Genomic DNA, 26,954 nt, shown 5'->3' with positions numbered 1-26,954 from the left:
GGGAGGGACTAGCAGAAGCTGGAATTTGAAAACCCCAAAGTATAGAGTTGAAAGGGACTCTGGGGATAGAGCTGAGGAGGATTTCTGAAGCAGAAGACACAGGGGCATTACTTCAGAACATAGAATTGGGAAAGTCACTTGTGGAATCTGGGAGAGCCATGCAGTACAGAATTTGGGGAGCTATATGGGGGATGCACCTGGGGAGACTTGGGGTCAGAGTTAGGAGGACTTGCTGAATGGAGGTGAATATAGTGGAAGACAGGGACAGCTGGGGCAACTTGGTTCTCAGCTGTTGGCCTTAGGGGCCTGGGGGCACCTTGGTCTGCTGCTTGGTGGGGCCGGATACACCGTCCGGATACATGGCCCTAGTATGTAGACCTGCCGATACTGGCAGCCACACATATGGGGCTCATGTATGTGATGGGGCAAAGAATGGGTATGGGCATGAAAGAGAGGCTTCAGGAAGGCAGCATCTCCGTGGGATTCCCCAGGGAGAACCTGATAGGGGACAGGGAGACATCAGCACACAACACAGACACAGAGAGATCAGAAGTGGCAGTGCGGGCAGAGGAGAGGTAGGGATGAAATATGGGGCATGGAAGGAGATAGGGGGGTCTCAAGATTGCTGTGGGGATGGAAGGAGGAAGGGAGAAAAGGACAAACAGACAGAAGGAAGGAGAGAAGGATGGACGGACACCTCGGCAAGCTCACACGCAAAGCTACCTGGGAGCAATGAAAACATGTCCTTCAGATTCAAAGCTGTTTGGGAGCAGGAACTCAAAATCTGCAACAGAAAGGGAGGGTTATCCGGCGGGGGGCTGGGGGAAGGTGGGAGGCCTGGGGGCTCAGAGCAGGGGCTCAGGCTCAGGCTCAGGCTCAGAAAGGAAAGGGAAGGATGGACAAGGGAGGTAGAGGAGAGTAGCAGGAGGGAGGGGAGAGATACCAGCAAAAAAAGAGAGTCCCCACACTGACACTTTCATTGTGGGGTAGTGGGAGAAGAGGAAGGGGTGGGGGTGGTCCCTTTGGAAACTGCAGCATCGCAAGAGAAGGGAAGTTATAGCCAATATGTTGCCCAGGTCTGGGTGGACTGGTTTGTCCTCACATGTGCAATGGAGTCCATTGGCTTGGCTGTATATGTCTCCATACCACTGTATATCACATATACACAGATACACACACACACACATACACACACATATATATACACACACAGCTATATATATGCATGGTCTGGGCGAATGTGCTGGTCTCTCTCATTGCATCCATAAAGGAAAAGAACCACATGCATTGTTTAGCTCAGAAGGAACTTTGCGGAAACCTACTGATTTGGGGATCCGCAGATTTTTGCCTTTGGTTGTTCTTGGTTTTTTTCCTTTAAAAATTTTTTTGGCTCTATTTTCAGGCATCAACATGGCCAAACTGAGGGGATCTTTCATGGAGACAGACAGTCCAACCAGAGACGTGTCTGTGGCATGGTGGGGCTGCAGTGCATTGTGGTATTCTAGGGGTACGCTCGAGACCTAGAAATTTCTCTCTTGGCCAGGGCAGTAATGGAGAAGGAACCCTTTTATCCCTGTCTGTAGGACCCGGAAGAGGATGTGATGGGTAAGGAGAAGGTGTAATTTGGTCTAGATGGGGTCAGTCAGATCTGGAACACAGATGTCAGAGCCCCGATTCCAGCCTGCCTTGGAACTGCTGGATCCTGGTTTCCCTTAGTCTGATGGGGGTAAGGTGGGGTGGGATGGATTAGATTAGGAAAGGTTGAAGGGAAAGATTTGAAGTTGAGGAGACTGTTCAAAATGTAAGAAGATGTACTCTAACGTGTGCCTTCTTGGTGCTAGAAGTGTCTGGGAGGCAGAAAAGAAGGAAACGTATTGGGTGTTTTTGACTCGCACTAGAGGATGGGATGGAAATGGGCTGGGGTGAGGTAGGAGGGTGATGTCTGACCAGTCATGTGTTATCTAGAACTTAGGAGGCCTAGGGAGGCATGTTGGGAGTGGGGCCCTGATCCAAAAAGCATGTAGCTTAGGTAGACAGATTGGGGTCTTCCCTGAGGGGAGTTGACTCACCCAGGTACATACATTAAGTGCCAAGGCTGGAATGGGAATCCAGTCCTGCTGATTCTAACTCGAGTGCCCTCTCTGCTCTATAATTCCACCTCTCCATGTGCCCTCCTGGGGAGTGGCTATATCGTCCATGGCATCCAGGGGAGCAATCTTCTAGTCAGGCCTTTGGGATTTCTCACTCACCCAACAAGAGAAGCCAGTCCCTTACTTTATTCACAGGAAATGATCCCCCTTTGTTCACCTCTCCTATCTTCTCCCTCTTTTGGTCAAGGGTTTCTCTTCCTCAGGCCCCCTCCCCATGCATTGCCCAGGCTACCCACATCTTCCCACAATGCACTGCAAAACAGAAAGGGTTGGGGCTTTGGGAGGGCTGAGCTGTCACTGGTTGGACTGTTGCTTTCTGATAGGACTATAAGGTGGGGTCTGGTTACAAGCCAATGAGAGGAGGAGGAAGAAGGATAGGGAGAGAGGAGGAGGTAGGAGGAAAGAGGAGAAGGAGGAAGGAAGAACTAGGAGACAGTCATTATTCCATTGGCATTGCATTGGCAAGGTCACTGGGTAAGGGGAAGAGGAGAGAGACAACTCAAGCTGGAGAGAACAGGGCATTCCCACTCAGCCCCCCAAATCTAGCCTGTGGTCCCCAGAAACCCCTCTTTTTCCACCTAAGAGAACCTGGAAAAGCCCTCCACAAGCCATCTTGTACAGGTCCCTGCCTCCAGGCCAACCCACCCCTAACTATCCAGGGAAGGACATTTCAGTCTCCTTTGGCCTCTAGCTCTGGACATTTCCCTCCTTTGCTGTTTGCATCCTGGGTGACAGGTTCCCAATGGCAGGGGAGGGACACCAGGAGTGGGTTCCTTTGGTAGTCACAGGTGAACCACCCCCCTCTTACATTGTATCAAATTCTCTGTGCTGTATATATATTCCTGTGGGTGAGTTCTGTCTTCCCAGACAGATTGAGAACTCTCTAAGTATGGAGTTTGTGACTTTTCCTTCTCTCTCTTCCCCACCATGTAATTAAGCACACATCTGGGCACATGGGGAGATCAGGCAAGTCTTGGTGACCAAAAAAACAGGAGGGGGACACCAGGTGTTACTTCAGCACCATGGGCAGTGTCAGCAGAGAGGTGAACTGGAGTCTGGTTTGTGGATATTGGAAACGAAGGAGCCTCAGCCAGGACCCCCTTTCTCTCTCCAAGAAGAGATCAAGCATTTTGATCTTCAGATTGAGGCTAGGCTCTGGGTGCTGGGAGGGGGAGCAAGGAAGACAGATGGGCTTGGTCCTGGGACTTGTTCCTCTGCTCCCTACATTCCCCTAGCTGTCTCTGTTTCTTAGCAGCATTCTTATGGTGTATGTTTGGTTGGAGGGAAGAGAAATTTTCTTCCCAATCTCTTCTCTTTCTCCCTTTGTATTTCTGTCACCCCCATCCCTATATCACCCTCATGAAGCGTGGAAAGATGTATCTAATACCTGGAATCATTGAAAGGAAAGGAGAAAGATCCCTGCCCTTATCACTCTCTTCTAGAGGTAGTGATTCCTTTCTCCTCAGCCCACCTTCTGGGCTGGACTGTCCCCATCTTTGGGATTCTTGAGTCCAATACACTTGTATCTCTGACCCTCAATCTCGCGGAAGCTTAGAGGATGGCAACGTTAACCTAGATCAGCCCAGATCAGCCCAGACCAGCCTAGCCCTGTTCCCTAGATGTTGAGTTGGCTTGGAGGGAAAAAGAAGAGGAAGGGAAACAAGGATTTAGGAGATGGGATGGGGAGCGGAGAAGTGGGAATGGGGGCCTAACACAGAAAGAGTAGAGAAGAAGGAGATGTGTGGGATATCAGCTCAGAAGGACCCTGTTGAGAGGGCCAGGGGATATGGGCTCTGAAATGAGGCTCCCTTCAGAAAGGGTCCTGCCCAAGCTGGCTAGAGCTGGGAGGGATCAGAGGGAAGAAGGAACAGAACTGGAGGTGGAAGTAGAGAGAGGTTAGTTTGGCCTCGGGCAGGGCTTGGTGATGGGGCAAGCAGGGGTGTGGGGCAGTAAGGGGGACGGTGGGGTGGTTAGGGGAAGGGAAGGTTGGGAAAGGGGTGAAGGGTTGAGTGTGCTCGTTCTGAATATACTTGCCCTTCAGTTTGCTGATTGACACTGTGAGAATCCACCATAGAGAGAAAGCAAGGAAAACAAAAACAAACACAAACACAAACAAAAAAAAAAACAAAACAAAAAGGGGGTTGGGTGGAAAGGGGAAGGGGCACAAACAATATTTTATTCAATGGCCATTTGAATGAAAATATTGTGTATCATAATCATACTCAAAGGAAACCTCGCAAAAAACGACATGAGAGAGAAAGAGAGAGAAAAAACTCAAAAGGAGGAAAGTCCCCAAGCCCCCCAGGAGGCAAGCCCCACCAATGGGGGCTGGGGGCGGGTGCACTGGAGGCCCAGAGCCCCAGCCATCCCCTCCCAGTCACCCCAGGGGCAGCAGCACATGAGGCAGTGGGCAGGGGTGCAGCACAGGCTCAGGAGGGAAAGCTTGTCACCCCCATGTGAGAAGAAGGGAGGCAGGCACTGGATCTGTGGGGTGGGAACATGCAGAGGAAGCCAACAACAAGCATAGGGGAGGGTGAGGGAAGAGATGTGGAGAGAAAGTGAGTGAGGGGAGGGGGGAAAGGGTGGGAAGAGGGAGAGGAGGGGTTGGGGGGCCAGAGAGCAGAGAGAGGGAGAGGGTGAAAGTGAGGGACAGCAGGAGAAGCAAGGAAGAGGACCAATATGTGTGCAGGAAGAGTAAAGAGAATGGAGACTGGAGAGAGGGAGACAGGGAGAAGGGGGGATGGAGGGAAAGGAGGAGAAAGAAAACTAGGGAGAGGCAGAATGAGAGGGAGAGAGGAGGAGAAAGTAAGGAAGGGAAGTCAGGCAGAAAAACAGGGGACAGAGGGAAAGAAAGAGAAAGAAGACTAGGGAGAGGTAGAATGAGAGGGAGAGAGGAGGAGAAAGTAAGGAAGGGAAGTCAGGCAGAAAAATGGGGGACGGAGGGAAAGAAAGAGGAAGAAAACTAGGGATAGAGAGAATGAGAGGGAGAGAGGAGGAAAAAGTAAGGAAGAAAGGTCAGGCAGGGAAAATGAGGGGGAAAGAGAGGGAGAGGATCAAGAAAAGGGAGAGAAGGTAAGAGGAAGAAAGAGAAAACTCTAGGAGGAGGTGTTAGTGAAAGGAGAAAACATGGGAGGAATGGGAAAGAGGTAGATGGGGAAAGAGGGAAGGAGGGAGAAAGTAAAGTTGGGAGGAGAAAGTACGGGAGAAAGTGAGGAAGAGAAAGGGGGAGTGAGAGGGGGAAAGAAGGGTTGGAAAAGACCCAGAAGGGATCAGGAGAAAGAATAAAAGCTATAATGGCTAACGTTTATATAGCGCTTACATGTCCCAGACACTGTATTAAGTGCTTTACAAATACGATCTTTTTTGATATTATCCTTACAACAACCCTGGGATGTAGGTGCTATTATTATTCCCATTTTGCAGATGGGGAAACTGAGGCAAATAGAGGTTAAGTGATTTGTTCAGGATCACATAGCAGTAAGTGTCTGAGACTGGATTGGAACTCAGGTTTTACTGACTCCAGGCCCAGTCCTCCCCCTAGAAAGGGAGCAAATAGAGACAAACCAGCTCTCCTCCCCCATGGGTCTCTGGGTGGAAAGTTAAGAGACAGAGAAAGTTAAGAAAACAGAGTATGTAGGGAGGGGGTGTGTGGTGGCAGGCCGACACGGAAGTACATGGAATGAGAAGAACCAAACTAGAAACCATAAAAAGAATGGTCTGAAACTTAAAATCAGAGAAGAAGAGAATCATGCAACTTTGGGCCGACTTTCCAATGAGCTGGCTGCTCCCAGCCCCTGGCCCTGCCAGGCGTCCTGGAGTGAAGGGCAGGCAGGGGGCCTCCCTCCCTGGTGCTCCCCTCCCTCCTCTCCCCTGAATCCCCGCTCCACTCTGCAAACACTCCTTTTGGCCTGCTGTTGGCTGGGATGTCCCCGGTTTTTCCTTGGGCTGAGCAGTGTGAGTTTATGGTGCCTGCTGCTCAGATTGGGCAGGGGCGGAGGGGCCAGGGGCAGTGGGGGCAAGGAGTGGGAGGGGCAGCAGGCACAGGTGGAAGGGCTACTTACACTTGACCTGCAGGATCTGGTCACTGAGGTTGGCTTGTAGATAGAACGTGCTATAAGGAGGCAAGACCAGCCCAAGGCTGGGGGAGACAGAGAAAAGAGGGGAGAGTCACTCACAGGAGAAAGTCCCAAGAGACCCTGTACTACTCTGTCGTCCCCTATCTGGGCACTGCCTTGAGGAAGGGGCTCTGGGCTGGGCCAGGATATCTAATCCAGTTGGTAGCTCCTCACCCTTCTCTGAAATACCTCTTCCCTGGATGGCATCTGGTCCTTCTTTCTGAGGCCCACGGCCCACCTGGGGATAGGCCAGCTGCAGCCCTAGAAATCCCTGGGAACTGGCCCAGGCTCATGCCCACCTCCAACTCAGCCCTAGATTCTGGGATTCTCTTTTCCCATCGGTGGCCTTGCAACCCTCTGGAGCACTGCCTCTAATGAGTGATTGGCCCATTGAGACTCCAGGCCTCCTCCCTTGGGTCTTGAAGCAAGGTGGGAGGGAGGCTCCCCCCCTTCTAGCCTGCTCTGGCAGGAAACTTGCAGCAGACTTTGAGAAGACACTTCAAGCCATCTGCTGGTGCCTTTTCCATCTGTGTAGCTGCACATTCACCAGAAAAGCAGAACGAACACTTGTCAGGGAACTAGGTGATCACAGGTGTGATGTTGGAGGTGGGAGAGATAATATTGCTTGACAATTGTTGGACCGTCACAACAACCTGCCATTTGGGGTGTCAGACCTGTGTGACATGACAGCACAGTCTGATACTGCAAGTGTGTGTGTGTGTGTGGGGGGGTGACTGTCTGGGCTGCTGCTCAGGGTGGGATAGTGCAGGCTCATAGGCTGGCTGGGTTTGGCTGAGTGGAAGTGATTTCTAGGGTACAATAATGTGGTTTATATTTGGGGTATAGTGACAGAGCCTGTGGGTTAGGTTGTTGGTTGCTGGGATGGGACAAGAATAAATACTTAAAGGTTTGTAGATTGCCTTCTTTTATCACAACAAGGCAGGCAGTATGAGAATGAATTATCCCAATTTTATAAAGAGTAGTTAAGTGACTTGCCCAGACTCCTTAAGTTCAGTGCTCTTCTCCTATGGCACATTGCCTCTCAACAATAGTAGGTGGCTAGGCGGTATTGGGTGGTATGATCCGATATCTGGGATGGGATAATATGGCTTGGTGTTTAGGTGGAAAAAGGCGGCTTGGGATGTGGGGTGGGTTGATGCAGCCTGATATCATGGGTGTGACACACAGCCAGCAGATCCTTATTATGTGATGATGTAGTCTTCTATATGGGGTGTGTTACACACCTAAGATAATACAGCTTGATATCTGAGGTGTGGTCACAGTAGATATGTGATAATATGGTCTGAAATGGGGATATGGAAATAGTCTGATATCTGGTTGACAGCTAGTATTAAGGGTGTGATGGAGATGGTTTGAGGTATGGGATATGAAAATATAGTGTGTGAAAACAAAGTCCATGGGGCTGCCTGTCATTCAGCACAGCTCACAGAAGCCAAGCCTCCCCTGCCTGCCAGCTCAGCCTTGCTTGGCCCATTTCCATTCATCCCAGGGACTGGATGTCAGGCAGAGGCCAAAAATTTCTCTCTGGATCAAGTTAGGTATTTTGTGTGTGTGTGTGTGTGTGTGTGTGTTGTGTGTGTGTGTGTGTGTGTGTGTGTGTGTTTTCAAGGGTGGGGTAGACTTCTCGGCCTGAGGTAAGAAATGTTCTCAGGGGGATAGGAGCTTTGTGAAAGCTGTGGATAGTGGGAGGGTGGGAGGAGATGAAGACTGGTCAAACCCAGCTGGAAGGATCGCCAACCACAGGGAACTGAAGAGGTTGGAGGAGGAACCCAGCTCCTCTCCTACGATCCCAGACTCTAGGGCTGGAAGGTATCTCTTCACACATATCCCATCCCTACCTGTCTCCTGAATCCCACCTTTGGGGCTCTCCTCACCTGTAGTTGGTACTTTTGATCGGGACCCAGGTATAGTTTCGAATTACTTCATCAATGTATCTCTGGAAGGGAAGAGCTTGTGGTCAAGGGTACAGGCAGGCAGGTAGGCAAATGAAGCCTTTTCTCCTTCCCCCACCCCGTATTTCTTCTCCCCTTTCCTGCCACCCCTGCCCCATCATCTCTCCTTCCTCCCATCACTCCCATTCTTCCCCTGCCCCATCATCCTTTCTTCCCCTCATCACCCCCTTCCTCCTCTGCCCCATCATCCCTCCTTCCCCCATCACTCCCTTTCCTCCCCTGCCCCATCATCCCTTCTTCCCTCCCAATATCACCTCATCCAGGGATTTGATGAGAGTCTTGATTTGTTTCTGCCCCCTTTTCCCATCAATCATGCTCTTTCGGATCTAAGGAGTACAGATAGCAGAGTGTGAGAACAAAGCAAAGGGTATGGGTGATTGGGCAGACCAAGATTGCTGAGGAGAGTAGATTGGAGGACAAGAGGCTGTTTGCAGTGTGGGGGACTGGGTAGGACAGAGGATTGGGAGAAATGGGAAGAAGGCCAGAGAAATCAAGGGACAGGAAAATAGTGGGATGTTACATAGGAAGAGTAGAGAGATGGGGAATTGGGAAGCTCAATTTGACTGGAGGATGGAGAGAGGAGGTTGGTGATAAGTGGGATGAGGGGGCAGAGAATTGGCATGCAAGGGACTATTAGAGAAAGAATGGGGGGGAAAGAGGAAAAGGACAGCTGGAGCTTTGGGGGATAAGAATTGGGAAGAAAGGAAGGTGGGACAGGAAAAGAAAAGGAAAATGAGAGAAGTATTAAGAAAAGAGGCAACTGGGAGGCAGGTGCTGAGGGACAGTGGAGACTGGTAGGTGCTCTGAGGCCCGCTGATGGTCCTTTTCTCACCTCCTCCTTGTTTTCATCTTCTAGTTCAGCATCTAGGAAATCTAAGGTCACTGGCTCCCGGAAATTGGTGATCTGAGGGAGAGGGTCACAACTCGGTAAGAATATCATGCCTCTCCTATTGTCTCAAGCATGCCTTCACCCCTGGATAGCTAAAGAGGTCTTTCTTTGCCAGGATCTGGGTATCACCCTTTCCCTAACATAGGGATGATAGGGGGGTAGAAGGTTCTTTCTTACCTGGGGCTTCAGGTTAGGGTGGAGGAGGACATAGCCATTGAGGTCAATGGAGAATACATAACCATTTGCACCAAGCTAGAAATGGAAATTGGAGGATCATGTTTTGGCCCTTGGCTCAAGGAAGGTGGTAGAAGAAGGAAAGAGAACATGGGGCTAGAACATGTCCTCTAGTCCAACTTGAGGTCCGATCCACTCACCGTGTAATTTGGCGTCAGCTTCTTGATATCATTCAGAGCCACATCGATGCCCATCACACCCAGGATTAGCTGGTTCTGGGGGCACAGATTTGCCAGGGTAAGAGGCCATGAATAGGAGCAGGGAGCTGAAGCTGTGGGCATTCAGTCCACTTCTGTCTATCCCGTGATGCTTGGGAGTTAGGACACTTGGGCCTCATGTCTGGCTTTCTGTAATTCACCCCCACCCACACCCATACTCATCCAGAACTTACCTCTTTCCCATCCCGAGTCCCAGACAACCCTATCCACAGGCATAGAACGCTGGGGCCGACTTCAGCCTCCACACTTACCCACAGTGGCCCCTCCAACAGTCCCGAACATCTTCACTCTCCAGGTACAGACATTCTCTTCCCTCCTCATCTCAGTTACACAGGCAGCTATCCATTCTATCTCTCTGCCCACACCACCACCTATTCTGCTTTCCCTACAGTCAGGCATGCATACCTATATATTACATACATCCCACTCCACCCAAACACATAGTGCATGTATTTTCCTTGCTCTCACATGCTTACACAAGCTCACACACATACATGCATCTGCACACTTGCCTTCCTCTCCCCACTGCCATCCTGGGTCAGGTTGAACACAGGGAGGGTTCCAGTCACTACTAGCCCCAGGCCCTGTGAAATGGGACAGGATAATATGGCATTTTGTGATCTTGCAATCTCAATGCCTACTCCCTCCTGGGGAGCAGGCCTTGTCTGCCTACAGTCCTCCTCTCTCTCTGCTCAGGGCAGGGAAAGAGTTCTGGGGCCTTAGTACAGCTGAGCCCCATCACCCCCTCCTCCCAGAGTACTCCCAAGGTCTCTGCTTCCTTGCCATCAAAGACCATGTCCCTAGGGGGTTGGCCCAGCCCTGATGAGGTGACAGGCATGGTGTGAGGCAAGCTTACCAGAGCATCTTCATACACATTGGTCCACTGCACCTGCTTGGCCTCATTGCCTGCGAGGACCATAGGCCTGCCCAGAACATCCAGGTACTCCTGTGAGGGAGGGGCAACATGAGGGTGGGAGGAATCATAGGACTTAGAACTGGGAAGGATTCTAGACACCTTAATTTTATAGGTGGGGAAACTGAGGCTCAAAGGGACGCGTGACTTGCCCAAGGTTATGAGGCAAAAAGCAGCAGACTTGGTGTTCAGATCAACTTACAATTCAGTTCTCCCTCCACTACATGTGCTTGGGCTGTCTGCTTTGATAGCAGGACTTTCCTCACCCCACAGAGGAGCTGCGGTCTGGTTATTCACATCCAGGCTCTTGTCCATCTGTCTCCCTCTGAACAGGCAGGGGTCCCCAGCTACTGATTCTTGGGTAGAATGACCCACTCCAAGGAAAAGGATGGCTAGATCTGGGCACTTTCTCATAGTGACCAGCAGAGGGCACTCCCACCCCACGGTAAGTGGTTGGGTTAAATCTGCTGAGCCTGACTGAGACCTAGACCCCAAGGAAGGATTATCGACCTAAGACCAATGTGGGAGAGCTCAAGGAAGCTGAAGTGGGGGTCTTTTGAAGAACTGGGTTCTAGGAGAGGAGGGAGCCTGGGCGCCTAGATCCCATTGGGAGGGCTGTTGGGTTCTGGGATGGGTCTCTTTCCAGGTCTTTGCTTCTCTTGGAGTTGTTTGGCTTTGCTCCAGAGACAGGATGTGTGTATGTCTTGGGGATGAGGTTGAGGGCTTGAGGCTACAGTGAGCTTACCTGTGTGTTGATTCGGATAGCCCCGATGGAGGGGATCTCAAAATAGTAACCTGTCAGGGCGAAGGGAAGTACGCTTTGAGTTGGGGTAAGGAAGAGCATGTTTCCTGATTTTTGTCGAGGGTCATGCGAAGGGCAGGTGAGTAGCCGGGGTGGGGTGTTTGTGCTGAAGGTGCTCTCTGGGGACTGAACCTACTGTGAGTGGGGAGGAAGGGGCAGTTTGGGTGGGGGTGGAGCATGCCTCAAGGATAGACCCCTCTCTGACTATAGATAGACCCCTGTAACCATAAGCAGCTATACCCCTCAGCTCCAGCTATGGATGAGACACAGCTGGGTCATACAGATAGGCAAACGGACACATGGACAGAAATATAGAGAAAGAGTGCCTTCCCGCACCCATATTGATCCTCCCCCCCCCCACTTTTGTTGCAGGGCACAACAAGGAACAATTGTGGGCTCATTAGAACATTTAGGATTTGAAAAGCCCTTAAAAATGATCCAGCGCCATCCTCTCACTTTACGGCTGAGGATGCTAAGACCCAGGAAAGGGCAAGGACTTGCCCAGGATCATACAGTAAGTAGCAGGTGTCTTTCCCAATAGCCCATGCTGCTGTACTGTGGGTCAGGTCAAGGCAGGACAAGGAGGGTACCTTTATTGGCACAGGCCATCCACTGCAGGGGAGTGACATCATAGTTGTGTTGTCCAACAGAAAAGGTGAATACCCGAACCTGGGGACAAAGTGGGGAGGTGTGAGGGAGTCTGACTCACTCATAGCTTGGTCAGGATTGAGACTCCTCCTAAGTGGGGTGTAGGGAAGGCCAGCGGGAATGATTTCCCCCCTATGCATACATATACATACTGTGTACACGTATGTATGCATATTCACACCCATGCCCAAAGCTGTAGGACAAGAGACTAGGTCAGAGGAGCTTGGAGGGAGGTCATTCAGGTGCTCTGAATTCCGTGGGCTCTTGGTAAATGGTAGTTGAATAGAATTGACCCTGGCCAGCTCAGCTGCCACGCCCCCCACTCCTCACCCTTAAGAGAGTGAGTGGGTGTGGTCCCCAGCGTCCCTGACTGGGGACTTCTGCGGGCCTCACCGTCCTGTTGGGCCAGTTGTACTTCTCAAACACATCCTGCACTCGATCTTCTCCTCCATCGGTGAACATCATGATGATTTTGTTGCAGTTAGCTCGGGTGATGTTGGACTGGGCCAGCCAGTGGGAAGGAGAGGAGGTCAGTTGGGGGAGGCTCCCTCATAGCTCCAGACAGACTCCCCTTCAGTCCTCCCCTACCCTCTCTTAGATACAACCCACAGGATGCTTTGGCAAGGGATTCCTCAGTATGAGAATCTTTCCCTTCCCCTGGAAGAATGATTTCAAGGACTGAGACACCTAAGGGCCACCCTGTCCCAACAGGCTATGCTGGGGGAGGGGATGGGTGCAGAGAGTATCATTCTACTACCACCTTTGAACTATAAATTACTCCCACCTTAATTTTTCCATCAAAATGAAACTTCTTCCACTGAAATCATCCACAAATGTCCTGGTCACATTATTACTCCTACTACAATGAGCCACCAACTATGCCACTACCAGTAAAATGAGCCCCAGGCACCCCTTGTCTGTTTTTTTCCTTCTGAACTCTGCCAGGATCAGCAATGAGATTTTCCTCCATCGCTTGGGTTACAAGTCTAGTTCTCAGACTCCAGTATCTCCCTGTCTCCCTAAATCTTCCCATCTTAAATTAACTCCTTGGGGGATGGACAGGGAACTGGCATCATGGCCTGAACTCCTTCTCACCTCTCATTTCCCTGAGGGAAGTGTCTAACCAGCTATTTACTGGGAGGAGAGATCTGGTTTCTGCCAGGTAGGGCTGGTAAGAAAGGGGCTATAGATATGGGAACATTTCTCCTTGTCCTAACCTTTGAGCCATAACCATTGGTGCTCATCCTTATAATAGGCCCATCCATTTTGATTTCCCTGGTGTCACCCCAGAAGCAATGTTCCACACTCTTCCCTCACAGTAGCAGGGGTGTGAGTCCTAGGAATGGCCCTCTCACAGACAGAGAAAGGGCTCTGGGGAAGGGGTGTCAATGACATCTTCCTTACTGCTTTCTTAGACTCTGCAGACTCAGCTCCCTCCCTCCTCTGCTCTTCCCACCCATCCCCAAACTCCCAACCCCAGGCAGTCAGCATGGCAGGTGTGGGTGTGCTCTGGTGAGGGACTGAGGCTAGGATGGAGATGTTAGTTGTGGGTAGAATCTTCTCTTCCCCCTGAGCTAAGTGGGACTCACATTCTGGAGCTGGTCAAAGGCATATTCAAAGCCAGCCTTGTAACCTGTGGTTCCTTTGGCCACCATGTTCTGCACAGCTTCCTTAAAAACCTTTTTGTTCCGTACGTTGGCCTGAACCAGGTGGTTGAAGCAGGACACAGGCTGGGCCTTCTCATTGAACTGGGGGAGCAGTGAGAGCAAGATGAGGTTATCTGCAGGTCACTGCGGAGGGAGAGCCCTCTGGAAGGGGCAGAGTTAGGAGAGGCCTGTAGGAAAGCTTAGGATTGAGAAGAGGTTGAGAAGGCTGGAGGGTCAAGGGAGAGTTGGGTAGTTTTTCCATGAGAACATCTGAGTGGGAGTGGGGTTAGTAGGAAGGAGAATTAAGGGAAGTTGGTAGGAGAGTGTTCCTCCTTCCCTTTATTTGCCCCTAAAACCTTGCTCTTCCCAAGCATGTGTATTCATTTATCCCAAATCCCTTCTCTCCCCTCCTGGCTGCTATAATTAGTACCACAGAGGACAACCCCTCCCCAAACCCCAAACATACCCGAAAACAAAAAAAACCCCAAGGACATCTTCACTACTTAGATTTTTAGGGTAGGAAGGAGTCTTTGAGGCTCTTGGAGCCCTTTGGCCAAAGGTGTTCTGTGTGATGTGTAGGTATCATGGAGGAACCAGTGATTGCCTGGTTTTAAGGGCCATGACTAGTTCCTTCTCTATGGCAGGCTTTGATTCAATGAACTGACCCTCACTCTGACCCTGCCAAAGGGGCCTGCCTTTGGAGGATTCTCTCTCTACCCAGTAATGGGTCCCCATTCCCAGGTTCAGGGCACTGACCGAGGCCACATTGACGTAGTCATCATCAGAGAGGGTGTCCAGCATCTCGCAGACCGATGTCTTCATCAGCCTCAGTGTCAGGCCACTCACACTGCCACTTCTAGGGGGCAAGGTATAAACATGACCCAGGGCATTCTTCCCCCTTATCCCATTTTAGGGTTAGGCATCAGCTTCCAGGCATTCACTGGAGTCAGGGATTTTGGACAAGGATGTGGGGACCTTGGGACTTAGGGAAGATCCCTAGAATGGCATTGATAGAATTGAGGGGGGACCAGTAACTCAGTGGTCTACAGGACCCTAATGCCAGAGGGGCCCATGAGTTCTGGCTCTTCCCCAGAGGCTGGAGGTGCCCTAGCTCCTGGGCAGGACCATTCCCTTACTGCTCACTCACACATCCACGATGATGACCATGTCCTTAGGAGAGGAAGCTCCTTGGATGTACCTGCCCAGGAGAGAGGCTGAGGTCAGGGCAGAGAGTCAGGGGATGTCTGGGTAGGGTTGGAAGAGGAATTATGGGCAGATTTGGGACAGGATGATAGGAAGGAGATTCCAAAGGCTCTAGGCATCCCCTTTGCTTACCTACTCAGCTCTCTGCCTTACTTCAGCCTGCAGTCTGGACTTAGAGCACCTACCTGGATCGAACAGTATCTTTCAGAAAAACAGGGGGGCTTCTTCTGTCTCTGAAACCTTAGATTTATGCCTGTTACCCTGCAGGACTTCTCCACTCTCTCTAATCCAAGCTCATCTTTCCCAGTGAGCCTATTCCTTCTTCTGACTTTACTCTCTGCCACCATTCACCAAGTCTCCCACATTCAAAATCTTTGAGTTATCTTTGCCTTTCCCTTCTCTCTCCCCTCTTGTGGCTAATTAGCTGCCAGTTTCTCCTAATTCTGCTTCCACCACATCTTGTGTTGCTTCTGTCCTCTCTACTCCTATTGGCACCATGATGGTTCAAATGGTCCTTATTACTGGGACTACTACCCCCTAGAAGGTCTGCCTGCTTCTTCTCTCCAATTCATCCTTCATATCTCTGCCAGAATAATCTTTCTTACACGGAGATTTGATAGATCTATGAATAAAAAGATCTCTGTTCTTTTCAGCTGTATCTCATATCATACCCTTCAACATACTAGACAGGAGGGGCTCCTAATCTGAGGTCCATGAACTTTTAAAAAACATTTTGAAAACTGTATTGCATTTCCTTGTAATTGGTTTCCTTTGTAATTCTATATATTTTATGCATTAAAAACATTGTTTTGAGAAGGGGTCCATAGGCTTCACTAGACTGCCCAAGGGTCAGAACCCTGGCTCTATGCTCAGGCTAAACCTTCTCCATGCCAAACCTTCTCCATGCCCTCCTGGAGCTGCAGGGTCCTCTTTGTGCCTCTTTGCCTGGGATGTTACCTCTGCTTCCCTTTCACCTTCTGTTGAATTCCTAACTATTAAAGACCACCTCAAATACTACTACCTCCAGGAAGCCCTTCTTGATTCCCAATGGCAGTAATGGCCTCAAATATCATGTAGCACTTGGTTTGTGCTTCTCTGATGTACTTATCATATAACATGGTGCATCACTGTAGTTCTTTCTTATCACTTTTTAAGACCAGAGCTCCATAGCAGAGAGATGTCTTTTCCAAACTTTAGATCTCACTCAGCTTTCAGTGTAATACTTTGTACATAGTAGGTGCTTAATAAATGTTTGTTGAATTGAACTGAATTGAAGATGCAGTCAGTGAGGGCAGGAGAGCCTGAAAAGGGGATAGGGAGAGATGACCAGAGACAAATTTAAAGGAATCATAGGATAGTGTTGGGAGAAAGGAGAAGAAGAAGGAGGAGGAGGAGGAAGAGGAGGAGGAGAAGAAGAAGAAAGCAATAAAGAGGCAGAGAGGGAGAGATGGAGAGAAAGAGAGAGAGAGAGAGAGAGAGAGAGAGAGAGAGAGAGAGAGAGAGAGAGAGAGAGAGAGAGAGAGAGAGAGAATGGACCAGATTTCAGGCTCTCTGTGGCAGCATGGATTTCATAGGTCTCAGGAGGTCAGAGGATGTCTATAAATTCAGACTCTGGATGTTGATCCAGCTTGATCTTTATATGGCCCCCAATTATTATAACAGTTTGACATTTCTATCAATGACTTGGATGAAGGCATAGATGGAATGCTTATGAAATTTGCAGATGACAAAAAGGTAGGGGAAAGAGCTAAATAATGAATGGGTAATAGGATCTAGATCCAGAAAGATCTCATCATGCTAGAACAATGGGATAAATTAAACAGGATAAACATTTAATAGAAATAAATGTAAAGTTCTACAGAAGTTCAAAAAATCAATCAAATATTGGGTGGGGGAAGTGTGGCTAGGTAACTTATTATTCTTGTGAAAAATGACTTTTTAAAGTTTAAGTTATCAGTGTCACATGGTAACCAACAAGCTGCAGAGACCTTCCACGGCAGTAAGAGGCTGCTCAGACCACATCTAGAACACCAGACTTGGTGCTGGGGAGCATGTTTCAGGAAACACACATGTAAGTTGGAGTATATCCAGAGGAGAACAATGAAGAGTATGAGGAATGAAGAGGGTTAATTGAAGGCACTGGGAATATGCATTTAGCCTCAGTGTATGAGTGGGAGGCATTGATCTTGTCAAATATTTAAAGGGCTTTTATTTGGAGGAGAATGGACTTGTTGCTTGGTCTCAGCATTAGTATTAGTTCACAGCATAGTATACTTACTACCATTTCATAGATAAGGAAACTGAGGCTTAGAGAGGGTGATTTGCCCAAGGTCACAGAACTTCAAAATAGCAGAGTTGGGACTTTGAATTCAAGACCTCTCTACCATATCACAGCTACTGGCCCAAGGCCATGCATTGATAACTCTTTCTTCCCTCAGTCTGCCTCATGAAAGATCCCCAGTACCTCAGAACTCTGCTCTTTGGGTCCCTTAAGGCTCAAGGGACACTGGATTCCATCCCCATTCTCCTCCAGCCAATTCCTTTCCCTCGGGGAGAAATGAGCTTTATGACCCTCTCAAATTTCATTAGAGATACAGACACTGGTCACTCCACTCCTCCAATACCTCGAGGGTAGGGACTATTTTTACCCCTTTATAGCTTCCAGTGCCTAGCACAATATAATAGCTAATGTTAATATAGCATTTTCAAGTTTGCAAAGCCTTTTCCATATATCATCTCATTCAGTCTTCACAACAACTCTATGAAGTAGGTGTTATTATAGTCCCCATTTTACAGATGTGGGCATTGAGGCCCAGGAAAGTTAGGGGATTTGCCCAGGGTCACACAGCTGGTGAATGAGGCAGATGCAAACAAAGGTTTTTCCTATTCCAACTGTTTTATAGTGGGAATGGATAAGTGTTTGTTGAATTGAATCTAATTAGTATCTTTTCCCATCGCCATCCCAGAAGTAAGGCTTTGCTGGAGAGAAGACTAGGATGAACCTTCTGGAGAACCGTGTGTATGCGTGTGTGTGTGTGTGTGTGTGTGTGTGTGTGTAGGGGCAGGAGGGTGGAGCTGCAGCTAGCCCTCAACCCTCCATCCTAAGTTCAGTTTTTCCTGTTAGGAATGGATGAGTTAAGAAATTCATTCGACTGAGCATACTCTTTGCCCCGGTGAAACCACTACTTGGTCTAGATCCCAGAGAGAAAGAGATCAAAGGATGAGAAAAAGGACTCATATACAAAAATATCTAAGCAGGTTTTCTTTTTGTGGTGGCAAAGAACTAGACACCAGGGAAGGGCCAGTTAATTTGGGAATGGTTGAATTAATTTATGGCACAGAAATGTAATGGGATATTGTAAATACTGTAGGAAATGACGAGAGGGAGAGATTTGTATGAACTGATGCAGAGTGAAGTGAGCGTAGCTAGCAGAACAATTTATAATAACAATAGTGTTGTAAAGGCAAATGACTTTGAAAGACAGAAGAACTCTGATTGGTGCAATGACAAACCATGGTCCCCAAGCTTCGATGGCGAAGCAGGCTTCCTGCCTCCAGACAAAGGTGATGGGCCAAGGATATAGAAATATACATACATACATATATATATAAAGGTAGGAAATGGCCAATGTGGGAATTTGTTTTAGCTTGATTATGCATATTTGTTACAAAGGTTTTGTTTGTGTGTTTTTATCCACATGGGTGGGAGATAATAGAAAGAGAATACTGTAGATTTTTGTTAATTAGAAAAATAAAATAAAAATTTAAAAAAGGGTAAAGGGAAAAAAGTTACTATCCTGTACATATGCTTTGACTTACTAATACCACTAGTAGGCCTAAATCCTGAAGAGATCAATGACAGAGGAAAAGGACAAAAAATACTTATAGCTGCTCTTTTTGAGGTGGCAAATAAATGGAAACTGAGGAGGTACACATTAAGTGGGGAATAGCTGAACAAATTATGGTATGCAAATGTAATGGAAAACTATTGTGCTGTAGGAAATGATCTAAGGATCAGTTTCAGAGAAACCTGGAAAGTCTTGTTTGTATGAGCTGACTCAGGGTGAAGTGAGCAGAACCAGGAATGAATTTATACAATAATAACAACATTGTTGAGACAAATAACTTTGACTTAAGGATGATTTCAGAGGACTGATGTTGAAGGCAGCTGCCCACCTCCTGACAGAGAGGGAATGGACTTAGGATACAAAAGGAGATACATATTTTTGATTATGGCCAATGTGAGAATGTGGTTTTACTTGATTATGCTTTTTTTTAAAAAGGATTTTATCTTTTCTTTTTTCAGTGGAGGAGGAGATGGTGAGGAGAGGGAAAATGCTTATTAATTGAAACAAAATAAAATGAAATGTCGAAATGAAGAGAACGTACAGACAGATAATGGGAAATAGACAAGAGTGATCAAATTGCTTAGCCCTTGGGTCTCAATTAACCAACAGATCAAAGACATCAAGGGAGAGTGGGTGTCTTTGTATAAGGGAGAACAGCGAGAAAACCACCTCACCCTCTTAGCCCAGCATATAAGGCCTTCCTCCATCTGGCCCAGCCCTACCTTTAACCTGACCTATCAGGACTCTGCTGGCCATACCTTTTTCTTCTTCATCCAGGTAGGCCTCCTCACTGTCCCTTGCATATGCCATACTCATATGGGGGAAGCAGCATGGTATAGAGCAAAGATCACCAAAACTGGAGTGAGAGACTGGAGTTTAAGTCTCTCCTCTGATACTACTGAGAGACCTTGGGCAAGTCGCTTGTCTCTAAGCCTCAATTTCCTCATCTGTAGATGGGGATGGTAATGCATTATGTACTTCAAAGCACTCTACAAACCTTCAAGGCCTACAGGAATGGGAGCTATTATAGTCTCTACTTTCTAATCCTTCACTCAAGATGTTTCCCTTCCTTCTCTCTCATCTCTCCAATTCTTGAAATCCTTTTAACACCCAGTTCAAGTCTTGCCTCCTCCAGGAGCCAATCTCCTGACCCAGTGTCTCTTGGAAGACCGCTGTAGTCTCCCGGGTCTCTCCACTCTCTTTAAACTTCTACAGACACAACAAATTTGGCTTCATATTGTGAGCCAGATACTCTCTCCTTTCCCTCTATCTCCCCTTCCTCCATTCAAGACAAGGGCTTCAGTCTGGTTCTTCTCTGTCTCTCCATTCTGGGAGCTTCCTGAGGGCAGGACCCTTGGGTCTTTCTCTCTTGTCTGGCACGTACAGAGCTAGATGCTGGGCTGATGGGACCTGCTTCCTTAGAGCTGGAGAGCTGGTACCTAGGCGCCTCAGTGAAGAATGCTTTAATCTGTTTGAGACAGAAACAAGAAGGAATCTAGATTTCAAAAGAAAAAAAGAGCCTGGGAGAGGAAGCCCGGGGGCAGGAAGAGTTTGGCTGGCCTCGGTACTGGAGACCTCTAGATCTTAGGTACTGAGTGAGATTTGTCTCCTGAGTTCGAGATGACTGTCTTGGGATTATATAGTCCGGGTCAGAGCCCTTTCCCCACCAGAAGGGAATCACTGGGTTCATATCAATGATTCAGTGTTTAGGGAAGTTGGTGGGAGAGACGACAGACCTACCACCGTCCCTACAGCTGCAGCCCCTATCATAACTCCTCCAGGGAATGGAGGTGCCAGGGACACTCTAGAGGCAATCAGGTCCCCGGGAAGTGGGCATGGGTGAAATTGCTGTGGTTCAGTTATTTATCAGTCGTGTTTGACTCTCTGTGACTCCATTTGGGGTTTTCTTGGCAGAAATACTTTGCTATTTCCTTCTCCAGCTCATTTCATAGATGAGAAAACTGAGGCAAATAGGGTTAATTGACTTGCCCAGGGTCACACAGCTAGGAAGTGCCTGAGGCCAGATTTGAACTCAGGAAGATAAGTCTTCCTGACTCCAGGCCCCACACTCCACCTAGTTGCCTGCAATGGACAAAACACAGCCTGCTTATCCAGGCCCCCAGCCCTGGTCTTCTGGGGAGGTGAGAGTGGGCCTTGGGCCTTTCTATTGCAAATAATTCCTATAATAAGGGAAGAGAAGGTGACTGGACAAATGGCAATGATTTCACAAAAGTCCTCCCAGTAGAAAAGGGAGAGAGATTATAGTGGTCTCCAGATGCTGTTGTAAAAATTCTAAATGTTTGCACATCACCCAGGCGCCTTGGGCTGGTTCTGTCAGGTTTTCTTTTTCCCTGAGTAAATGCATGACTTTGTGAGAAGATTGTTTCATATAAAATGAACCATAAAATGGTGTGAAAAGACACGGGGACATTTTGCCAGGCCATTGCAATGATGGCTGGAGGGGGCTGCCTCACTGAGAGTGGACCCAGCTCCCTTATTTAAGCCCTAAACCAGACGCGGCTTCAGAGAGCCCCCCAGGAGGTTTGGTCCCACTTTCTACTGCCCAGGCCCCTTCTGGGCACAGGAACAGATTCCCTAAACTGGGAATCCTGATGCAGTAGTATGGTGTGATCATGGGTCAGTCATTGCCTCTTTCTTGGTCTCAGCTTTGCCATCTGGAGGATGTGGAGATGTCTATGTAAATATGTGTATGGCTGCATAGATGTATCCTCATGCATGTACATGATCCCAGCCCATGTACACATGTGCACCTGTCCCCTCTCAGGGGATGTGGATGTGTGCTCACATGTATGTGTATGGTTATATACACATGTGTGTTGAAGTCTATCAGTGTGTGCATGGCTCTGTGGGCACAAGTATGACCCCACTCTTCTCAACCAACAGCAGGCTGGAGAGGTGACAGATACAGCCTTCTTATTGGGGGAGGAGGTTTATGGTCATTTGATACAGAAGATAAGGGTCTGCACAACTGCAGTGACGCCTCCATCCATCGATGCCCACTGATCTATCAGATAGCTGGGCAAGACTCCCTTTCCTACCTGCATGAGTTATGACTCCTTAGTGACAGAGGATCTTGGGCGCCTGGCTGAGAGCTGAGAGCCCTCTCCATGGCACTGGACTAGGCAGATGAGAGCTGCTTTGCTCTGGCTTTGTTGGCAGAGTGGGGCCCTTAGCACCCCTCTGTCCATCTCCCAGCCTCCATGTCAGGATGGTCTGACTGTGAAGTTACATGGCAGGGCTGTTAACAGCCTCTATTTGGTTAGTTGTTGGTGGGACTGGAGTAGCCAAGGGGAAAGGGCTTTACTTAACCCACCAAGGGCAGAGAACAGGAAGATGGGGAAACTGAAAGTTTAGTGGGGGATAATGAGCTGTCTAGCTATCCTCAGGGTTCAAGTCCTAGCTGTTCCCTATCCAAGAAAGTCCCACAGAGCATGGGCCTTGAGGGGAATGCTAGGATCAGCACTAGAGAAGAAAGGGGAGTTGTGGTCTTAGGATGGCGGCAAGATTTTTCGGGGGTAGAATTATAAGGATGCTCCCCAGTGACAGAGGCCAGAGGCATCAGCAGGTCCCTATTTTCCTTCCCATTTTCTTCACTTCTTTTCTCCCTTATCCAACATTATTCTGGAGACATGTCCAATCTGGAGATTGGACCTTTTCATGCTGGGATTTTGGGGAAAAATCTTTCTCTACTGATGCATCTCCCACCCTGGCCTCTGCTTAAAACTCCAGCTCCTCCAACCGTACCCCTGGAATTACTCCAGAATAGCAAAGGCAGAGCATCTTGCAGCATCTTGGAGGCTCACCACCCAGCAGAAGGATGGGATGCTCTGAGAAACAGTAGTCTGAGGGCTCAGAGGAATCTTTTCAGCAGAGGGGCAAAGAAGCAACAGGGACATGAGCTCCTGAACGCTGGCTTGTTGGACTGGAGATTCCTGGGGACCAGGCATTCAGGTTCAGGTTGTTGGGAGTTCCAAGAGGACAGGAAATGATTACTCCTATTTAATCTTTACAGCTCCCCAAGGACCAAGCACAGTTCTGAATATGGAAGCCACTTCAAAAATGTTTGTGAGTATGCCCAGTGACTACAGTAATGTAAATGGAAAGAAGCAGCAAATGATGCTGAGTACTGGTTAAGTATAATGGCCAAGCTTGGCTTCACAGATGAGTTGAGAACATGCATCTTCCTCCCTTCTTTGCAAGGTGGTGGTGGTGGTGGGGATTGGGGACTGGGGGGAAGGGCGATGGTATTTGGCAGTGGGCAATGATTATGGGTGTGGAATCTTGCATAGATTTTCAGACATGGTTGATGTGTTAGTTGGTTTTGCTGAATTCTTCCCCTCCTCCATCTCCCTTTTAAAAATCTTTGTTAAGAGAAATGGTTCTCTAGATAGGGGAGATGGAAGGGACGTGTCTGGGGATGAATGTGATGAGCCAACACAAAGCATCATAAACATTTGAAAATGTTTGTTGGAGTTAAAGTTGTAGCCAGGTTTCTGAGACTGCAGCTGACTCCCCACCCTCACTCCCTCACCCCTGTCCCCTCATCCACTGCCCCCATTTTGTTTTATTTACCCAGAATGTTAGAACTTCCAGGGATTTAGGAGTGGGAGTGGAGAGCAACATAAGTGAAAGGGATGGTGACAGTGGCTGAGGGGGCTTCCAATGCAGGGGACAGACTCCACACTGACCACCTGGGAGGTTGGTCAGTAAGTAAGCATTGCTTCGTGAGTACCAGGCTTCCTCTGGACCTTGCTAAGTGCTGGGATACAAAGAAAGGCCAGAACATGGTCCATGACCTCAAGGAGCTGATTTTGTCTCCCCTGAGGTGTTTAGTGCTGGGGTTCCTTAGTATAAGAGCAGTTAGGTAGTACAGAAGATAAAGCACTGAACTTGGAGGCAGGAAGACCAGAGTTCAATACAGCCTCAGATACTTACTAGCAGTATGACTCTGGGTAAGTCACTTAATCTCTGCCTCAGTTTCCTTATCTGTAAAATGGAGATAGCGATAGCACCTACCTTCCAGGGTTGTTGTGAGGATAAAATGAGATGATATCTGTGAAGTGTTTTGCAAACCACAAAGTACTATATAAATGATCATTATTGTTGTTTTCAGACAAACTCAGGACTTGATACTACAAAGGGAGGATTTCAGGGAGTGAATACTTCATTCAAGGTAGGAGGTGGGAGAACAGTCCTTGGGCTTTTAGCTCTCCAGCTCCCAACGTCTGGTTTTTAGAACTGAGTTGCGAGTTCCTGGTTTCCTAACTATGGGAAATGAGTATGCCTTTTCCTCTGGCTGACTTCCTCCTTCTAGTTTTTCTTTCCCCTCCCCATAAAGAAGGCTTCAGAGCCAACCCATTGCTCCTTGACTACACAAAGAGATTGTGATGGTGGTGGTGAAGGTTCATGCAGAACGTCATACATTCATGTAGGACTGGTCCATGCGGCCATTGATTTCAGCAAAAGGGTGTGGTTGAGGAAGGCTAGGCTGGTTTGGCTTTGCTGAAGAGAGGTAATCTAGTCCCTGGGAAATCCCTTTCCTCATCTTGGATTACTCTCTCCCCCCTCCCACAGAGGAAGGAAGGGAAGAAGACAGAGGCTAGACAGGTCTAGATGGTAGGGATGGAGATGAGAATTGTGGGGAGGGGGAGGGTGGAAAGCTGCAGCCTGGGTGCCCCTGCCTGTGTTATCGTATCCATTTTCCAGTGGCAACGATGTGTGAAATGAAAATTGGACAGAGTTGGCTGCTCCCTGCTCAGAGGGCTGGGATATCATAGAGGGAGAAGGGGACAGAGAGAGGGAGAAGAAGACAAAGGGGAGGAGGGGACGAAGAGGGAGGAAGAAAGAATGAGAGAAAAAGAGACAGTGAAATAGTGAGAGGGAGACAGAGAGAATGAAAGCAAAGGAAAGAGAATGAAAAGGAAGAGGGAAGGAGAGAGAGGGAGAGGAAAGAAGAAAGAATGAGAGAAAAGGAGGGGAAGAAGATAAGGAGGGACAAAATGAGAAGGGAAGGAAGGAAAGAGGGGTCAAATAAAAGATGAACAAGAGAATATGGAAGAAGAGGGAGATAGAGAAAGAAAAGGAGCAGGAGAGAGAAAAAAGAGAGGAAGAGCACTTAAATGCTTGTTGAATAGAGGAGGAATAGCGTGAAAGACAAGGAGAGAGGAAGAGGGAGGGAGAGAATAAGAGAGAGAGAAAGAAGTTAGGCAAAGGAGGGAAAGAGTGAGGGGGTAGAGGGAGAGAACAAAGAAGAGAAAATGAAAGGGGGAAAGAATAGGAGATGGAAAAGGAGAGAGGAAAGACGAAAGGTGAGAGGAGAGCCAGAAAAAGGAATGGGAATAAGAGGTGAGTAGACTTTAGGCAATAATGTATGTTGAATGAATTGAACTGAATTGAGAAGGGAGGTGGAGAGAATGAGAGATAGAAAGAGAGGAGGGAAGAAAGAGAAAAGTAGAAGGAAAAAAGGGAGGAAGAGAGAAGGAGTGAAAAGAAGGAAGAAGTCGGCAAAACAAAGGAAGAAGTAAATGGATTAAGTGTAGATGACAAAGTGGGGAGAAGGGGAGAAAGAGAGAGAGAAAGAGGGTTGGGGGGGTTGTGCTGCTGCTTCCAGGATAAGAGGCAAAGAATCAGATAAGATATGAGGGGCTGAGCCCAACCCTGGGCCTCAGTATGGTTGGACAGGCCCCTCATACTCCCCATCCACCCCCGAGTGCCCCACACTCACCAGGGTCTCCGGCGAACATCATACAGGTCAATCTTTTTTGGTGCTCTCCAAGGGGTAGCTGTGGAGCAGTGTGGAACAGAAAGAGGCTGAGTACTTGGCTTTGGGGTAGGGTCATGAGCCAATGAGATGTGGTGGGGTTAGGCTCTGGACCCATTCTTGGAGAAGAGAGCTGACTCCAAGGAGAGGAAACAGAAATACTCAGGCTAGAAGCTCAGGTCATTTCCTTGATGCCATCATGCCCTCTCCATGCCTTGAAGCAAACGACTGGCCAGATTTTGTATCTTGATATGCCAGAACAGGCAGAGAGAGGACAAAGGGCTGACACAGAGTGGGCATAAGGTCTCTGGAATCGACCCCTAGTTTTACTGTGTGTGTTGATCTACCCAAGGAAGGGTAGCAATCCCTGGGGCTGTGGGTCCTCATCTCCCCAGATACCCACCTGGGTAATATCGGGTGACCCCTGTGGCACTACCGAAAACCTGCCACAGCAGCGATGGGTCCTCCTTACGGTTCTCCACAAATACATCTTCCAGGGCTTCTGTCCAGTTGAGTTCATTCAGAATCACTGTGGCTGTGGACAGAGGAGGGAGAGGGCTGTGGGCACTCTGACACCATCCCACGTAGTAGGGGTTGAGAGGTTAGAACCTGGGGGACACTGTGGGGAACAAGCAAGTCTTGGAAGATCATAGCTACCTCTTGGGTAGCCTTCCTGTCCCATGCAACCTATCCTTCAGAGTCATCTCATATAGCCATGAATCTCACCATATCACCCTCCTTCTCAAGAACCTACCAGGGCTCCCCACTGCCTACAGGACTCCCCTCAGACTCCTCAATTTGGCAGTCAAAGCCCTCCATAACGTGGTCCTGACTTACTTTCCAGTCTCTCTGATTCTACTCCCCAACACCCTCTTCACTAATCCCTATATATTCCAGACTCATTCCTACCTTTGAGACTTTGCTAATGTTCTTTTTTGCTTTTTGGAAAATTCTTCTCATATACTTCTCCCTCTCTACTCAACCCTCAGCCATCTTTCTATGAAAATCCTACTTACCCTTCAAGGCCCAGTAAAATCCCACATCTTCCAGGAAGCCTTTCCTGATTTCCCCAACCCACCATGAAATCTCCCTCCTCTGAACTCCTATGACATTTGCGATCAGAATCGCATAGGTAATTTATACCATTTGGCTGTTCTCTTCTCTGTGTGTGGGTCCACTTTCCCCTAGACTATGAGCTCTCTGAGAGTGAGACCAGGATACTCTTTCTTTCTTTTCTCCTCTCAGATTGTGAGCTCCCTGAGGACTGGGACCTGGTCTATTCCAACTCTGCAAATAAGAACATTTAGAAGCTCATCACTGCTTCCTATGAAGAGGGGGAGTCAGGGCTCAGATTATAACCAGGGTCAGGCTCATTTTGGGTTGGCTATCTGCGCTCACTTTTGGGTTGAGCTTAAGGGGTTAGTTGATAGCCAAAGTCCAGAGACTCCAGCATGTTGTAGATCAAGCAACATCTAAGACATATGACAAAGGAATTGGGGGTACCTATTCCCTTTAGGATTGTCCCCTTGAGCCT

General features: G+C 48.5%; 1 protein-coding gene across 1 annotated transcript in view; it reads right to left on the bottom strand.

Annotated features, from left to right (window-relative positions):
* Positions 1-26,954, bottom strand: part of CACNA2D2 (calcium voltage-gated channel auxiliary subunit alpha2delta 2) — a 424,057-nt gene that overhangs the window by 15,572 nt on the left and 381,531 nt on the right. The window contains exons 7-23 of the mRNA XM_020999289.2: positions 25,824-25,955; positions 25,385-25,442; positions 14,736-14,786; positions 14,345-14,444; positions 13,532-13,690; positions 12,336-12,443; positions 11,885-11,963; positions 11,238-11,287; positions 10,436-10,525; positions 10,092-10,163; positions 9,502-9,576; positions 9,305-9,379; positions 9,071-9,142; positions 8,493-8,564; positions 8,161-8,222; positions 6,212-6,288; positions 724-784 (exon numbers count right to left, since the gene is read on the bottom strand). Of these exons, the coding sequence (XP_020854948.1) occupies positions 724-784; positions 6,212-6,288; positions 8,161-8,222; positions 8,493-8,564; positions 9,071-9,142; positions 9,305-9,379; positions 9,502-9,576; positions 10,092-10,163; positions 10,436-10,525; positions 11,238-11,287; positions 11,885-11,963; positions 12,336-12,443; positions 13,532-13,690; positions 14,345-14,444; positions 14,736-14,786; positions 25,385-25,442; positions 25,824-25,955 (1,393 nt within the window). The remainder of the gene's footprint in view (positions 1-723; positions 785-6,211; positions 6,289-8,160; positions 8,223-8,492; positions 8,565-9,070; positions 9,143-9,304; positions 9,380-9,501; positions 9,577-10,091; positions 10,164-10,435; positions 10,526-11,237; positions 11,288-11,884; positions 11,964-12,335; positions 12,444-13,531; positions 13,691-14,344; positions 14,445-14,735; positions 14,787-25,384; positions 25,443-25,823; positions 25,956-26,954) is intronic.

Source organism: Phascolarctos cinereus, unplaced genomic scaffold (assembly GCF_003287225.1).
Source record: "Phascolarctos cinereus isolate Bilbo 61053 unplaced genomic scaffold, phaCin_HiC Scaffold_4;HRSCAF=312, whole genome shotgun sequence".
NCBI lineage: Eukaryota > Metazoa > Chordata > Mammalia > Diprotodontia > Phascolarctidae > Phascolarctos > Phascolarctos cinereus.
This window is presented reverse-complemented; position numbering and strand designations above follow the sequence as displayed.